This window comes from Numida meleagris, chromosome 1, assembly GCF_002078875.1.
Source record: "Numida meleagris isolate 19003 breed g44 Domestic line chromosome 1, NumMel1.0, whole genome shotgun sequence".
NCBI lineage: Eukaryota > Metazoa > Chordata > Aves > Galliformes > Numididae > Numida > Numida meleagris.
Genome location: NC_034409.1, coordinates 179999915 through 180017866, shown reverse-complemented (window position 1 = coordinate 180017866; position 17952 = coordinate 179999915). Strand labels below are relative to the sequence as shown.

Genomic DNA, 17952 nt, shown 5'->3' with positions numbered 1-17952 from the left:
AGTGTCACTATATCATGTAGTTTAGAGAGTCATAATTCCATGGAAAAAGCAGGAGGTGTCAATGTGAATAACAGTTCACTTAGCAAATGCCTTGCAAATGTAGTTTATAGATGGATTGTCACTTTGCAAATGTGCAGCTATTTTTAACCACTTGGGAGAACCCTACATGAAAATGCAAAATTATATTTCAAAGTCTAAAGGCAAATTGTTGTCTTAAAACACATGCCAGCATCAAGAAAATTCCTAATCTATGCAAACCGCTCTAAATATGGTCCTTTTTTTTTTAATGCAGACATTTATATGTCTAAGTGAGCTCGGCTAAATGCAGGGAGCTCCATCCTCACTTTGGTCTCCATTTTTCAGTAGGCGCTGCTGTGAAGGGCAAAAGTTAGCAGTTTTAGTACTTAGTAAAATTTACATAGCTTGTTAAAGTGCTTGCCAGACAAAAGTACTCAGATAAATTAAAAAGAACTTGATTTTGGCCTGAGCAGAGTATAATCAGCTGGTGATATTAATATGCAAGGACTGGTTTTCATTTGCTCCTTGAATTAGCTTTGTGTTGAAGAACTTTTTAAGGGATACTTCCATTTCAATTATTAAAATTGCTGGCTTAGCCTGCATTGTTCAATACAAAAGATTTCAGGTATGCACTAGCTGCATTTCCCAGTGAAGCTAATTTGCTTACATTTTCTTGCCAGGATCTTGATTTGGAGCAAGGTGCCTTCATTTTAATTGAAAAAAAAAAAAAAAGACCATTAGTCTTCCATGAAGGTCGACATGGCTTATCTCCACTTGATAATCAATTGTGTAGTTGCTGTTCAGATATAGTTTAAAGGGGGAAATTGCAGCATTTTGCTTATGTGGGGTTATTTGAATACTGAAACTGAAGCTTCCTTACCATATATATAACAATCAATTCCTTGAGGGCACACAAATCCTTGCTTGACCTTTTGAAATAAATTAGCAACAGAGTCCAAGGGTTGGTATTTTGATGTAAAGGTTACAGTGAATGCCATCTGTCAGGGATCCACACAGTTTAATGAAGGCCTCCTTTACATCAGGGGCTCTCTGAGTTCAGGGTGATGCTCTGGGAGCTGCGCTGCAGGCCAGCCTACGTATTCCAGTGAAAAGGCAATTTGCTTCCATGGCTTAATAAGAAAGCCTGTCTAGAGGCAGTGGGGTACTACAATCTCCAATCCTTTCACAATTTGCAGAAGATTTCCCTGTGATGGCTTGCTGAGCTCAGCTCTGTGTGCTCAGGTCCACAGCAGCAGTTCAGAGCATGCATTCCTTTAGGAACACCCTCTCCTACACATTGCCCATGGATACACCTGTAAGTGCAGCTGGGCACGTGGGTAAACAGCAGTCAGTCACAAACAACACTGCTGTCCTCATCTAGTTCACACCTCTTTTGCCCCCAGTACAAGAAAGACATGGACACAGTGGAGAGAGTTGGACTGGAGAAGGGGAGGGTCAGGGAGATCTCATCAATGTCTGTAAACATCTGAAGGAAGGGTGCAATGAGGGCAGAGTCAGGCTCTTGTCAGTGATAGCCAGTGCCAGGACAAGAGGCAATGGGCACAAACTGGCACACAGTGAGTTCCCTCAGAACATAAAGAAAAAATTCTTTACTGTGCAGGTGACGGAGCACTGGCTGTGATTCTGTGATTCTGTGATTCTGTGATTCTGTGATTCTGTGATTCTGTGATTCTGTGATCAAGATGAAAGCCTGCTGGTGGAAAATGTAGGTATGTGTGTACAAGGCAGATCCCTCCAGCAGCTGGGATCAGACATCCAGTCCGCCAGCCCGTGGATCCTCTGGTCTCCCACTTGCCCACACAGACAAACACAAATGGATGTCTCTGGTCCAGAACAGTGGCTTCACTGGTAACCATCCCTTGGAACCCACCAGCTCCCCAGTATCCAATTGCAACCCCTTGGTCTCTACAACACCCAAGCCAAAGACCCCCATTTGGCTAAACTTATGGGCATCCTATACCTGGTTCCTGGCTTCTTACTCTATTCACCAGCTCATCAGACTGGATCTTCATTACTGCTTGCACAGAGACGACACACAATATGCACACACTTGAGTCTCTCCAGTCACTGGCAGATGGGCCTCTGTCACTGAGACCCCATCTCACTGAGGTGACTGCGGATCCCCCACACGCCAGTGTGCCCCTCTGTTGCTTCATATAAGTGGTGACAGCCCTTCAGTTCTACAATCTAACATGCTCTGTCTTGTTAATGATCCACAAATTTACTACACTTCGGGGGGGGAAACTCTGCTGCAGGAATGCCCGATCCTTCTCCTCATGCTTGACAAAGTATGCAGCTCTCTCTGGTCCTTGAATTTTCATACTACTGCTATTGTTGCATAGGTCTGGGACTACGAGCTCAAAATCCATCCAGATTCTGGCAGAAGGATGTTCTCACTATGGACTCGAGCAGGCTTGTTCAACCTGCAGCCCATGCCATCATGGTGGCAGCTCATCCTTGCTGAGCAGCCCGACTCAGACCCAGGCGCAAACTCATTGCTCTGAGACAACCAAACATTGTCCTCAAACAAGTCCTCTTTACTCAGTGTGGCCCAGGCAAGCTAAAAGTTTGGACACTCATGCCTAGAGTCTTCCCTGAGCTGCAGCCCTCAGTGGAAGTCCAAGGCCTTGTCAGGAATTTCTCTGCCTCTCGTTTTCAGGATCCACTTTGTAAAGTAAACTACCTCCTCTCTCTTGCTGTAGATGAAGCCTAGTAGCAGAGTGGAGTCTCCATCCTTGGAGATATTCAACATCTGACTGGAAACAGCTCTGAGAAGCCCCCTGTAGTAGCCCTGCTTTGAGCTGGGCTCAAAGTAGTAGTAGCCCTGCTTTGAGCTGCTTTTCTCCAGAGGCCCCTTCCCACCTCCGTCAGTCAGCAATTTTCCAGCACACAACAGTTCTTCACTTTGGGGGAGGGACTCCTCTTTCTTCATATATGACTTGTGAATGGAAATCCCAAGCCAAGCTAGTTGGAACTTGCCTGTTTTTTCTATTTTCTTGTGCTGAAGTGAAGTTGCAAAAAGCTGTGACTATGGCAGTGGACAGAAAGATTTGACAAAACTGTATAGATAGGCAGGATGGTTTTCAAGGTCACCTTCACCTCAGTGAGGGTAAACTGATTAGACCAAAGTGGGAGAGCTCATCTTAGTGCATCAGCTGCTTAAGATGATACTCTCCAAACTCACAGGCCAGAAAGGTTAAGATGTCTGCTCTTATTACTTATCGAATAAAAGTGCCATAAATCAAAGTTAAGGGCTTTTGGTTATGTCACCACATTTTTCATCAAAATATTTGAAAGGTATCCAGCTCTCTTTATCCCGTTCTCTTCATACCGGTTCTGAAACTGAAATTCTTTCAACTCAAGCAGAAATCCTTTGTTGACTTAGAACTGGAGCATCAAATACAGTCACTGTTATTATGTAACTCCTTCCATTTTTATTAAAGCATGTCTGTGTGACAGCAGCTTTCTGTAAGCAATACATAAATGAGGTTTTGAAACTCAGTTTGAAAAATAAGATTTTATAAATTCAGCTTTGAAGCATCATTTTCACTACCTATAAATCATTTTCAGACCAAGTCTGAAGTCAAATCAATTTTAGAAGATGGTCTAAAACCTAGAATACTTCCTTCTTGGTATACAAGGCAGAATATTTGTTGGTTTGGAAATTCCCTTTACTGAAGAAGTCTTGGAGAAGAAATGCAAAATCTAATTTGTACTTTAAACACTTACGGCAGATATTCAAGGTCAGTTAATGAATGACCAAATAAACTAGGAATATTAGGTATTTCAGCACATTTAATCAAGACAGTCAATAAACAAAGTTATAGTTCTTAGAATGAAAGACCAGAATACCGATTTCTTCATTTCTTTAGCTGCTGCACTGGAGTCCCTGGGAGGATAAGAACAAACTGGACATCTGTTGAATTCACATTTTAGCAGTGACTGAGCTCCACAAAAGAGCAAGGGGAATCATAAATGAATTTGCAGGAAGGTGTTTTCACAGCTGTTGCAAAACTTAAGATTAACTACCAAAGATTCTGTAGACTCCTCAAATGAGAAGAAAAATGTTTTAAAAAATATATTATTTTAAACAAATAGGAAATGGTGTTTCTGATGACCTTAGAAACCTGGTGCATTTTCAGCTGATAAGAGAGAGAGCTGCTTTTTGTGTCACAGATCTATAAACGTTGTCACTCGTATGAGCACAAGGTCAATCTGATAATGTTAGCTAGCTGTTAGTTCTATAGGTACAAAGCAATGCCAGACTGAAGGAGCATTATGCCATTCTTGCACACTTTGGTATTCCTGCTGTACAGGTTCTCAGTGTCTATTCAGGATACTCAGTGCACTTCTGATGGGGAAGAATATTCTCCAGCCATTAAATATGTCCTTGTTCACTGTGCACAAGATAACTGTTCCTTTTGTTAGGAAATGTCTGTTCTGTCTGCCTTGGTTCAGTCTTTTTTCTTCCAGAAAAAAAAAAGAAAAAAAAAGAAAAATATATGAATTGTTTCTTTGAATAGCAACGACCAGTCTGCTGAACTGCTGCTGCTTCACAAGGAAGCTCTTCTAACATGGGGCTTTAAACTCAGTTATCATGAAATCACACTTTGGTTTTTCCCTGATGGTCTTCCTTGGTCTGACTGCAAAAAATCTCTCAGATATCTAGTATGGATGGTGTCTTGTTGGGGAAATTGATCAGAATTCTGAATGAACACTCAAAGCACCTTCTTTCAAAAGCAGTATTTATTTTTTTCATCAGGATAAGACACATTACATACTGCATAAGGTAAAAAATAATGCTACAAGAGCTGCATTTAACTGAGATAACAAAAAAAATACAGAGAGATTGCACTTGAGAATGTAGGCTCTATCCCAGAAGAACACACTAAATGAAAAGCTAGCTAGTGGCTTTGAAATTATTCGAGTTTCTTAGGAAATGCATTTATTTTAGAAGGTTCCAATTCCACCAATAAAAATGATTTTTTTTTAATAGCACTGTTTTTTAAGTTAAAACAATATGCAAACAACATAGCAATTATTACACAGACAAGAGAAATAAAGGTGTAGAAAAACATCTCGGCAATTTCTGCTAATAAATAAAAAGGAAAATCTGGTGCTTGATTTCACCAGGGTGAGCACAGCTTGTGGCTGAGGAGTTTGGAGTTTTACTGAGTTCGTGTTTGTTATTTCCCCCACACTGCAACTTAAAGCCCATTCTTAACTCTCCAGCCTGGAGCACGCTGACTTCATGGCAGACGGCAGCACGAAGCAGTGAATCCTGGTCAGTGATGCCATTCATTGCTAAGCATCTCAGGAGAAATACTTCTCATTTTGTGACCAGTTCAGTGTACTTTTAAGAAACTAAACCTAACATTAAGCAGGAGGGTAATCCCTATTATAGCAATCTCTTTTACAGCTGAATTTTCCTGCTGGATCCTAGCATCCACTGCTGCCTGCATCAAATTCAGTTCGCAAAACTATTGGCTGTACAGCGTTTAATGTTTCACACCATTGATCTTGGTCTATCTCCCTTAAGATAACCAAATGAGATTTCTGGTCTCCTACACAGCGAAAGGAGAGTGAACTCCCACACTGGGTGATTTCAAGCTAAGGCATGCTTGGGAAGGAGCATCTCTCTCCCCACTGCCCGTTGTGTGGTGACTTAGGCTCCCAGATGAGGCTGGGTGCCCTGGATCAGTGTGAATCCCCCCAGGACAGGGCTGTTTGAGATGCAGACTGGGCAAACAAGGAGAGGTGCATGGGGAATGCCATGCACAGTGGATGCCTGATTCACATCTTCCCTTGAGGGGGGGGAATTACAGGACCACTCAGAACACAAAGTCATGAGACAGATGCTTCCTACCACTGATGCTATCAGGCTGGAGTGCTCAGGCATACTTGCAGTACAATGCGGTCAGGAATATGCACTAAAGAGAGTGCACTGTCTCAAAAACAATCAGTACTGTCAAGATCTCACATGCAATTTTCTTCCCAAATTAACTGAAAATTATGGAAGGGCTGGGTCAATCCTGTTATAAAGCTAGAGACAGAAAAAGAATGAAGTCTTTTTTAAGCAGTTCTGAAATAAGAAATGAAGATGGCAATCTTTGGTTACAGTGTTGTTCTTTTAAAGTGAATTGCTTTGAAAAACGATGAATCAGTTCCCAACTCAGCATTTGGGAACATTTTTAAATAGACATCTGGGAGCCAGAGAAGAAAAATTAATATAAATAATAATAATGATACAAAAACCCCCACATATTTTGAATCTTAAATGTTAAAATACAAGAAGGAAAGCAACACAGCATTTCTAAAGGATGTCTCAGGAAAGTTTTGTTAAAATTATGAAAAAGCACTAATAAAATACTTGAGCTGATAAAGAGGCTGTCAGAACATTACTGCATTTCTATAACAAAATTGCAAATTACTAAAACATACTGACTTAAAGAATCTCAATATTACACTATAGCACATGCCAATTTCCACTAATGTTAAACTACTTGGCTCTTTCCAAGAGGCAGAAACCCAAGAGGCAACACGAACAAAATGAACCTTTGGTAGTCTGTGTCTGCTGTTAAATATAAAACCTCAACCATTAAACATGCCACCCCATTCTTTCTGTTACATTCATGATAAAAACTCCAATTCTTCCATAAACTCCAATCTGCCTGTGTTTTACTCTGAACAGTTTCTGGAGCAGCATTTCATAGCCTTAAAGCTCACCTGAAGGATGTTTTTTCCTTTCTCATGGAGAGCACTTTCATAATATTTAAAAAGCTAAGTCGTAGCTTTTACAGTGCTTATTTTATTCTGAGGTGGTGTTTATAATATTATTCTGCAAGTTAATAAATGATGCACACTTTCATGACAGACAGACATTGCTTAATGAGCTAATACGCCTCAGCAAAACACAATCAAAAAGAAATTCACTGTCAACAGTTTAACCATGGCAATACACGTAGCTGAAGTGAAACAAGCCTCAGATAACTAAGATTAATGGATATATGACAAAGTTATAATAATCCATTTTTAAAACAAACAAACAAACAAACCCCAAACCAAGTAACGATAATTAGATCTCAAGCACAGTTCAGTTTCCCAGTAACACAACTGCAACACAAATCAATATTTTCAACAAACAAGTGCCCTATCTTCATCGTCTGCTTAGGGAGATGTGGCAACTCTCCAGCTATGGCAAGGAGGGCACCGGGCAGACATCAGCCCCAGCCCCAGCCCACAGGCATTTACCTGGGGACCCGGAGGGCCCCATCTCACCACACTTGCAGAAGTGTATGGATGATGGCTCCCATGGAGTCACTGTGGCAAAGGTGCCCCTGTACCCCCTACCACCGCCAGCATCCCAGCTTATGCAAAGCATTTACTAATTTTGGCACAAGATCTGCTTGAGGACAGACAGTGAGATTTGACTCTACTGGTGTTTTATTTCATGTAATAATGGATTTTCCTTATTGCACAGCACTCTCCTGGGAGGGGATGCTGGCAAGTTCATTTTCAGAGCTGGATTAACCATTTCACAATTGCATGGGCTCAAATTCTCCCTTCATTTATACCCACAAAACCCTACTGACAGGAGAGTTCAATGGGTAGAAATGGCAGCAGAATTTGAGGGTAGGAAATGGTGAGTGAGAGATTTGCAGAAACACAACAAATGCTCTTTCATTGCCAGCTCAGACAACTTCAGCGGGCCTTGTGTGCCTAAGAACTTAAGTGACCTTTGAAAATCTCAACCCTCAGACTCTAGCTATAGTGACCATAATTCTTGGATGCTGATATATAAATGTATGATATACCTGTTTAGCTGCCATGGCATTAATCAGCCCAGCTATGCTGAAACACAGCAATCATTTCTTCTAATTGCAAAGGCAGGCTAGTAGCAAAGTTCAAATGATTAGTGACTAAAGGTCCTCAGAGCAATCCTGCTTAAAAGTAAATGTCTGGTAAGCTGCAATTAGTGGGTCTTATGCTTTTTCTTTTTTTTTTTTTATCGGGGTGGTCTTGAACTGCAGACACAATCACAACGATCATGATGATCCAACTGTATATCTACTAGTGCCATGTTCTTCCTTGCTTTGCCTTTCTTTCGGGGATGCTCAGCCTCAGGGACAAATTTCAGCACCTGGGAGAATGAAGAGAAATGCATCAGTTAGAAAACACTGTTAAGAGATCTGAAGAAGAGAGTGTTGGGGAAGCTCCAACCTCATCTGCAGCTTGCACACACGCCTTTACCCATGGACCCACACCCACCTGCACATTCACAAGATAACCTTTAGGCAGTCTGTCTTGCCAACACGTCTGCATTGTGGTGTTTTGATCTTTATTTCCCCTTTTGGAAGAGAGGGTGCTTGAATTCTGTCTTGGAGCTTAGATTTTACTTTCTGCCTATCAGAACACATTTCTGTTACACTTCCAGCTTTTTCTTTTCTCTCTGTGACACCCTGCTGTACTGTTTGTCCTGGAGCTTTGGCAGATTGGATTATTTCCTACCTCAGGTATCTTTGTATCATGCAGTTCCCTAACCATGTCCAGAGCCGCTCCTTTGCATGCTGATTATCAGGCATGTTTCCTTCCTTCGGCTTGTCTTTCCAGTCCCACAAATCTTTGAATTGTTCTGACCCTTCTTTCACACATATTTCTGCTCTAAAGAACAAGCAAAGTTTTTTTAATGCAGTTTGAAATGTCTGAAGCGCATCATTAGAATTGGTCCAAAACTGAAATGCCTGTTAAGAAGCAGGAAAAGAATGGAGCTTGCACAGAATTTTTACCTAGGTACCACTGAGTTTCTCTGGAATCTGACTGTTATTGGCTTCTCTTAAAAATATATGCCTTACTTGGAAAAGTTTCATAAGAATTCACTGTGAATAATCTGAAAGGAAACAACAAACCAAACAAACCAAAAGAATATCCTAGGGAAATGTACATAGTAGAATAGACTTCTGAAAAAAAAAAAACCTCACCAAACCACATAGGCAAGATAACTGCAAGACCCAAAAAGAGAGTCAAAGGTTATAAAGAAAAGGGGCAACAAACACAAGATGCAACAAAGGAAGTCCTATTTGGGTATAGGGAAAGAAATAATGTGAGAGTGGTTAAACACTGGAGCAGGTTGCCCTGAGAGGTTGTGGAAACCTTGTATTGTCAAAGTTAATAGCACAAAGCCTTGAGCAACCTAACTTTGACATTTCCTGCTTTGAATGGGAGATGGAGCTAGATGACCCCTTGAGATGCCTTCCAACCTAAATCATTATATGAAACTGTGATTTCATGAAAATGGTGCGGATATGTGGAAAACAGCTATAATGTTGAGACCTGTCTCATCTTTTGTGACAGCGTGTGTGTAAACTGGACTGGTAAAGGCTGAGCAGCACATGAGTTTGCAGGGGCATGCTTAAGTGAGCCCACTGTTAGATTGTGGATATCTGTGTAAGAGCTTACATCCCCATTCCCATGGTGGTACAAGCTGGGGGAAGGGAATCCTCTGTTTTGTTTTGTTAGTTTGTTGTTGAAATGTTTAACAGAAGAGGTAATAATTTCAAATTACAGCTCTGAAAATTAAGTATTCATTTTGATTAAGTACCCAAGCTGAGTTAAGAATAAGAACACTTTAACTCTCCTATAGCATTTGACTTCCTAAATCTCACAACACACTGCAGAAAAAGATATACATCATTGTCAACCTTTTGCAGGCAGAGAATGTGAAACTACTTCCTCAAGGCTCTGCGACAGATCAGTAGAACTACCAGAGGCATTATCTGGCCCTTCTCTTTTTAAAATCACTTATTTACTGATGGGAAGCAGGATGAGGAGAAAACAAAGCCGCAGCTCCACAGCTGTCTGCAGGAAAGTGGGCAGGTTCTACTCTCTGTGGCCTCAAGCATTCATTCCAGAAACCACGCACTGCTGGGGTACTAGAGCCAACACACTTCACCCCTTGGCAGATTGTTGTGAGGACGTGCTTGGCCAAGGGACTGATCATCCAGATTGGATTTGTCTGTTCACAAGGTGGAGAGAAGTCTGCCTTGTTTATGACACGCCAAAGCCACTGGTCATGTGGGGAGTGGGACCACTCAAGTCACATGAGTGTCACAACCACAGAAACACCCACATCTTCTGCTCTGAGTAACAGGCCTCATATTGTCACTCAGTTATTAAACTCCTTTTCGTACAAAGTACTTTCTGTTCTTTGACCTTAAAACATCATGCAAGAGTTGAGGTGGTCTGGGGAAGGAGAGAGAATAAGAGGCTGGGTAGCAGATTTACAAAGTATTGGCAGCTTCAGCAAAATTAGGAATTCCCAGAAACTAAATATGAAGGTTAACCATGAATGCCTGGCAGAACTGGTAGGGAAGGGAGATGCAGGTGAGCAGCCTTCAGGATAAGACTATTTGTTCTTCATTGTTAATGCCTGGAGGATACGATGGCCATGGGATATAACAAAAGATATGAGCATTGAACACAGTATTATTTCATCCTCCCTTGTGTGACAAAATTTGCATTTAAACTAAGTAATACCGAGAGGAAGGATTTTGCCTAAGAAAAGTACAGAGATGGTATTTTAACCTGTTGGGAAGATATAAATGCTTTCCACTGTTAGAATGCAGAGACATGCCTTTAAAAAAGGGCGTGAGGGGGGGGAAACAACAAAATGCTAGTGGATCTGAATCAATTTCAAACTCTGACTGCCTCAGTATAGGCAGTAAAGCCCAATGGGCACCAGAACAACCCACAGTACCACACTGTCATTCAAATAGAAAGGAAAATAACTCAATCAGGCTTCTAAGATTATTAAAGGACTGAAAATAGACTGCATCTTCGAACATATTTTTTTTTTATTATTTAAGAAGACATTCTTTTAAAAAGAAGTAGAGCTACTGAAGCTCAATCCATGATAAAATTCTTTACTTAAGGAAGCCTTTCATCAAAATCTGAAAAATTTCGGTGATTGGCACTTTGCAAGATCATGGGTAGGTAGATCTGCTTTTATCAACTGAGAGCAAATGAAAGTACGCAGCAGGATAAGAACAAAGATTTGGTCTGTATTTAAGCCATCACACCTCCTGGCAGCTTGGGGATTTTCCCTGTGTTTTATATTAAGAAACATGAGCACAGTATATGGGCTTTGCTGATAAGAGTAGAAAAATGAATTGGCAGGCACTTTCTCAGACAAGACAGGAAAGCAGTGTTTGAACACAGCTGAAATTGGACTGCTTTAATAGCTGATCACAGAACTGATGTTCAAAGCTTCCAGTCTAGCTTCCATCTAATAGTTTTAGTTTCAGCTAAATACAGAGAATTGAAAAGAATCAGGAAGTAAGGCCATTTCTTGTGACCATGGTAGTTGAAAGAAAACCCTTTATTCTGAAGATAGCTGCTGTTTATTCATTACATGGTCAGTTTCTTAAAGGTGAGAAACTACTGAGTAAATGAAAACAGTTTAAAGAAATTTTGCTTAGGACACTTTATTGCTCCCTTTTTGATGGGGTCAGTAGAATTTCTGCTTTAAGAAAATAAGGATGTGGAGAAAGATTGGAACATTCAAATGATTTATTTTGTGTGGGTGATAAGAAGAATAATTTTGCAGTTTTCAAAGTAAAAGGAGCAATGTCTGCCATTACTAACCATAATGTCGTGCCCCAGCTGTTCCTCGCAAAGAATATGTAACTACAGACATATCACACTCTTCAAACACTGAGTTAAGTATGGACATAAAACTCTGTAACATATTAAAAAAATAAAAGCAAGACAGAGGACTTAATGTCTGAGATGGATTTGGTGTTCATGGGTAATACAACAAAATGTATCAGGGCCTTGTAACACTTCTCATGCAGATGAATACATAGGAGTGTGCCAACATGCTAGACAGTACTTTTTGTAGATGGGCCTGAGGGTCAGAGAGGTTTCAAGGCCAGGCAACTGTGGCAACTTCCGGGACTACTGGTGAAGGAAATAAAAAGATGTTTACATACTTTTTCCTGACAGGAGTCTTGCCTGCTGATCGTGCATTGAATTTAGATTCCTTTAACTGAAGAGCAAAGCCATCATCAAAAACAGCTTCTGGAGGCTGAAGTCAGATAACCTCAGTTTGGAATTAGACAACACCTGTTTAAGTCAGGCTGACTCATCACATGGACAACCCCACCAAGAACCTGAGGGGTTGACAGTCTCAGTTTGAGGATATCAGAAAAGAGCTGCGTTTTGGTAGGTATGCAATACAAGTTCAGGGCTTGCTCTGGGGACAGCTGAGTGCTCTCTAGCAGCCTGTAGAACAAAGGAGGTTCTCCCCTCTAGTCACAGCAGGTCTATAAAAGCACTTCATAACTTGATTTCAGGATCAGCAGGGCCTGTTCAGGGGCTGAGAAAAGCAGGGCAGTGATGACTGCTAGGGAAGGCCCATCTGGAGATAGTATGCTAACCCTGATCCATACCCAGCACTTCTTCAGTAGGAGCATCAACAGAGGTAACTCTATAAGATGATTCACCTGTACCACCCACGTCTGTTAGGGTCACTCTGTTAGCTAGGAACATAGCCCAGCTGTTGACTCTCAGCTTCACATGGGTAGAGTCATATGGGGAAAACCACTCCCCCCTTGCTGTGTATCAGTTACCTTTGAAGTCAAACAACATTTAGCTACGCAGTCCATTCTGGTTGATTTCTATTCTAATAAATAGCAAGGAGTAATAGGGAAACCAGCCAATAATTCTAAGGACAAGAAGACAAATGTATGAAAATGCTCATATAAATTTTTAACTTACTATCATTTATGTATTAGTATGTGGACTGCTCCAAAAGTAATGCCTCCTATTTTATTATGTTGGCCCATGACGTCAGAGGTGGATGTTGTGTATGGCAGTAGGGGTTGAACCCTTCCAGCAATATTCCATTGCATTTTGTTGCTGTGTGACAGATGGCAGCACAGGGAATGGAATGGAATTCCTCCATGCAGAAAAAATGGCACCCGCTGATATTCACTGATGCTTGCTGAACATTTATGGAGACTGAACAGTGGATGTGAGCGCAGCGAGGTGGTGGGTGGTGTTTCTTAGCAGTGGTGACAGTGGCGTGAAAGACAAACCTTGTTCAGGACAGCCATGAAACGAAGAGCATCTCAGTCAGCTCATCCACACAAATCAGCGGATTACAACCAGGGAATGGTTACAGAGCTGAATATTGGCTTCAGTGCATTGGAAACAACTGTGGCAAAGTTGGAATATCACAAAGTTTCTGCCAGGTGGATCGCACAAATGCTCACACAGGAACAGCAAGAACACTGTATGCACATTTGCCAGTACCTAAAGAATCAAGGTACTGGCAACTGTCACCTGAGGCTTCAGGTGACAATTTTCTGTAACGCACGTTACCAGTGATGAGATGTGCTGTCACCACTACGAGCAGGAGTCAAAACGGCAGTGTGTGGAGTGGTGATATGTGAATTCCCAATTGAACAAAAGGTTTAAGGCACAGCCCTTAGTGGGTAAAGTGATGCCCACTGTCTTTTAGGAAAGCGGCAATCCTTCTGGGTTTCCTGGAACCCACACAAACTATCAACTCTTGACCACTGCATTGCAGCGCTGACCTCCACTGGTGCAGATTTTTATGAGTGCACCATGCAGGCTCTTGTTCATCGCTGGCTAAAATGCATACCTAATGGTGGTGACTATATTGAAAAGTATTTTGTAGCTGAGAATTTGCTCTATCATTACTGTGCTCTTTGTATCAGTTGTAGTTTCCATGGAAATAAATAGGAGGTATTCCTTTCAGAGCAACCTATGTATTTAATACCAACTCCTGTAATATTCTTTGTTAAATTCTTGATCAGTAGTTTAAAGGCCAATAAAAATCTGAAGTCTCATTCAAAACTTTTTTTTTCCTCCTGATTAGGCTAAGAAGACCACAAATAATCAAAACCGGGACTGTGGTTTACCAAATACTTGTTTGGCTGCGTATTCCATAGGAGAAGGACGGCGAGCAACTCTGGATCCTATTTGAGATGAATATTTTAGTGAAATCTGTACTTTGCAGGGTTTATTTTAACTTACAGCTATTCAGCATGATCTAATCTCCTTTTGCTCATCTAAAAATACCATCATTCTAGCATGCAAACCAAATTATATTTCTCTGAGGTTCATGAAAGAGGACACATCAAAAGTGCAAAACATTCAACACTGATCCAAGTTCTGATACAGACAAAAAATCTTACTCAGCAATTTTTCAAAGTTATCTAATCCAAAGGTCACAAATAGTTTAGCTGTGCTGTTAGCACAAGAAACTAAGCATCACGGGAATGTGGTACATAATTTAGCATAAGGAACTTTATTCCAGTAGGCCTGTAGCCTAAAATAACAACACAGACCTAAAACTGTGTTCTTTCTTACCAGCCATAATTACAGGATATCGGGAACAAAAAGGGTTCATTTGCTCATCAGTGGTAGCATTCAAACTAAGGGATTATTACTATAGAATCACTGCTTTTAAAAATTATTTGGCTTAAAAGTCAATAATTTGAAATGCTTACCAAAGCCACAATATTTTTGACATACTAGATAGCAACAGGAGCCTCACTTTTGGTCATTTGGTCAAGCATTATGGCTCTGGCCCCTGCTTGTTACTGACCAGATACAGGAGTTCCCTGTTCCCAAATTGCCTCTCTGCCCAGACCTGTATCACAGCTGCCTCATTAGCTTAACTTCCAGATGTCATCCCAAGAGCTTTCATTTTAGTCTAGTCAAAAATGAACATCTATTCTCTCCCCACATCTCTTTGCTCTCGCTGCTTATCCAGTAATCTAGCAGTCACTTCTGACTCATTCTGTTTCCTTGTATTTGCAGTTACTTGTATAATATTTCTATGCATTGTTTCTTGTCAGGTTAATTCTGTGCCTTTATTGCCATAACAACCTTTTTGTTTTCTTTGTACATGTACAATCAACTCCAGGACATGCAACAATCAAACCACATTCCTTGCACATTGGTTTGATGATGCTAGCTCTATTTAATCACTCAATCAATTTTCTTTGTTGAGTCATTTTTGTATAGTTCTCTTATGTTTCCCTCTGTAAAGACAGAGTGAGAATTATTGTCTGCTCTCTCAAGGGCCTCCTTAAGGTTTGCTTAGGGCTTACTTCCATGTGGAAAAAGAGAAAAAAGAAGAAAAGACAAAAGCAGAGACAACACCAAATGGTATTAGTTCCACTTCTTAACACCACTGCAGCAACTTCTCTGTCTTAGTCAAGTTCTGTATGACCTCTTCACTTTCTGCCCTGTTCTTTCCCACCCAGCAACACTCTGTACGGGCTTATTTCCCCTCTGCAGTACCTGCTATCCCTTTGCAGGGCAGCAGGAGGTTATGAAGTTGCCACACGAGCACCAATTTAAACCTCATGGTTAAGAATTAATTGCATATATGTCCTATGAAGGCAAGCTCAAGTTAACATGAGGCTTGAATAGAGAAATAATGATGCAAAAAAAGCAGAAAAACAAGGCAACGTATACACAGTGAAAAATGCATCAGCTTTTACTGTCGAGAAAGTAAGTAGGTAAGAGAGATGCAATCAGCTTTCACCACTTTATTTTTCCTTATGTGCCTCTTAGCTGTGCTGCAGAGTACATTGTTGGTGGAGGTTTATGCACTGTGACAAATACTGGTTGCTACCTTAAGAGCGTTTCTTCCTCATGGAAACTCATTTCACATCTCATCAGTTACAGCAATGAGATGGGGAAACCCATTTCTTGTTTCTCCAAGGGATGAGCTGGCCGGATGGCACAGCTGCAGATCTCACTGCACAAAGTCTTGGCCTCTTTGGGCAGGGTTACCTCCAGGTTCAAAGCCCCTCTCTCTTTAAAAAGCAGCTCTAGGCACTTCCAAAGAAATGCACTGCAAGGGGAATCACCCTTTTATTTCAGCTCCCATTTCAGCAAGTTAGATGCGAGCATTTGATTAAGGGGTGCCACATTCATTTCCATGAATCACTTTGTCTTTGCACAGAGCCCTGCACCATAACTCAGCATCACTTCTGGCAGGCTGTCAGGGAGAGGCATTTTGAGACACTGCCAGCACTTGGCCTGTTCATTTTGCAGGGTTCGTGACACCACGTGGTAAGCCATGAGTGTCCATGAGCTCTGGTCTCAAGCAAACCCAGAAGCAGTGGAAAACCACAGAGTATCACAAGACTCCTGCAAAAGAAAACACACCCATAAAACTAGCTGTTTACTCATGCTTTGAACTCTTTTATTTCTGGAAATTGCTGAGTATTTTCATAAAGTTATGGCAGACTTCCAAGTTATTAAAAAAAAAAAATAGTCTTATTATTAGCATTTCTCAGGACAATTAAGTTGCCACTTACTAGGGCATTCTCATTGTCTCTTTTTCCCTGCTGATGCATTATTTCTTACAATTGAACATGATAGGAAAAAGCTGTGCAGTCTGTTCAGGGAGCTGCAGCAGTAGCAGCTTGGGGAAAAGTGACTGCTATTAGTCCTGAGATGCAAGGAGGGAATGCTGGGAGACCCTGGTGATGAGCACAGTTCAAAGGCTTTGAACAGGAACTGAAAAACATCAAGAGCATAAGAAGGTAACCTTGAAATCCCTCTGGCCTGGAAGCTTCTCTCTCAACAAGCACGCTGGGCATCAGTGCATCCAGAGGTACCTGCATGCTGCTGGTCTGGTACTGCAAGATGCTGGCTGCGGAGTTTGGGGTGGCTCAGAAATGTTAGACAACTTTTATGTCTTTTCCAGTCCATTTTTTACTATTGAGGACAAATACATCCATGTGTAGGACACATAACTACGGCAGGTCCAGGAGTTCAGTAGACGAAGCCCTAGGATGGCATTTAGGCAAATTACATCTGGCAAGAAAAGAAATCTGGAGTCTGCATGACTGGGTTTCAATTGCTACAAACGTGTCCTTTGCTCTGCAGTCTTGTACTTCTGGTGTCTTTTGCAACTGAATCAAAGTAATTTGAGACTTGCACTTGAACCCGGATGACCTTGTCCTGGAGCAAAGGTTTTAAACAAAATTATCGGCACTGGAGACTTCATAATGCATGAAACTCTGTCCTTTGTCACGCAACAAAAGGCTTTTTGATTAAGGTTAGCGGGTTTCAAATTGGCTTCATAAAGGATAAAGCAGGTACATGGTTCTAAAGCTGGCATGTTGAAAAGCTCCTCCTCTGTATATTTGCAGCTAGACATTTACATGAAATTAAAGTGTTGAGGTGAATAAAGAATAAAACTGATTGCCTGTGTGAGGCCAATAATAATAATAATAATAATAATGATAATAAAGTGGAAAGTATTTTGAACTAAAATTAATGGACACATCTTAAGCATGTCATACGTGAATTTATCTGCATGACTGCCACTCATGTTAATGACAGCCGCTTGGCTAAATTTCTGCTCAGTGAGCTGTTAATTCATCCCTAAGGGGTTAAGTTTAAATTCAAACTTTCAGAAGCTATGTAATGCTAAAGCTGAAACTTTGCCTTCAATTCATACAGTTTTCAGAGAACAAAGGAGCAGTGTAATAAATTAGCAGTGATGTGTTAATGTGAATATTGAATTTTCTGAATTTAGTGATTAATTTTGTATGCTGTGACATTTTGATTCTGACCAATACCTAGTTAATCTGGTATTCCAGTGTTGCAGCACCAGTGTTCCCAAAGATACAATAAAAAATAACTAGTTGACAATATGTTTACACCCAACATTTTTTCTAGCTGCTGTCAATTTTCTGTCTACTCTGACCTGGTGAGGTCACATCTGGAATACAGTCCTGGGCTCCCCAGTTCAAAAAAGACAGATCTCCTAGAAAGAGTCCAATGGAGGGCAACAAATAAAGGGCCAGGAGCATTTCCCTCATGTGGAAAGGCTGAGACGTTTGGAGAAGAGAAGGCTGA

At 41.0% G+C, this 17952-nt stretch overlaps 1 protein-coding gene across 4 annotated transcripts in view; it reads right to left on the bottom strand.

Annotated features, from left to right (window-relative positions):
* The window catches only part of PDGFD (platelet derived growth factor D), a 145068-nt gene continuing 131883 nt past the window's right edge, over positions 4768–17952 (bottom strand). For all 4 annotated transcript variants that reach the window (XM_021380804.1, XM_021380796.1, XM_021380819.1 and 1 more), the window contains one exon: positions 4768–8179. In XM_021380804.1, the coding sequence (XP_021236479.1) occupies positions 8045–8179 (135 nt within the window). In that variant the 3' untranslated portion in view covers positions 4768–8044. The remainder of the gene's footprint in view (positions 8180–17952) is intronic.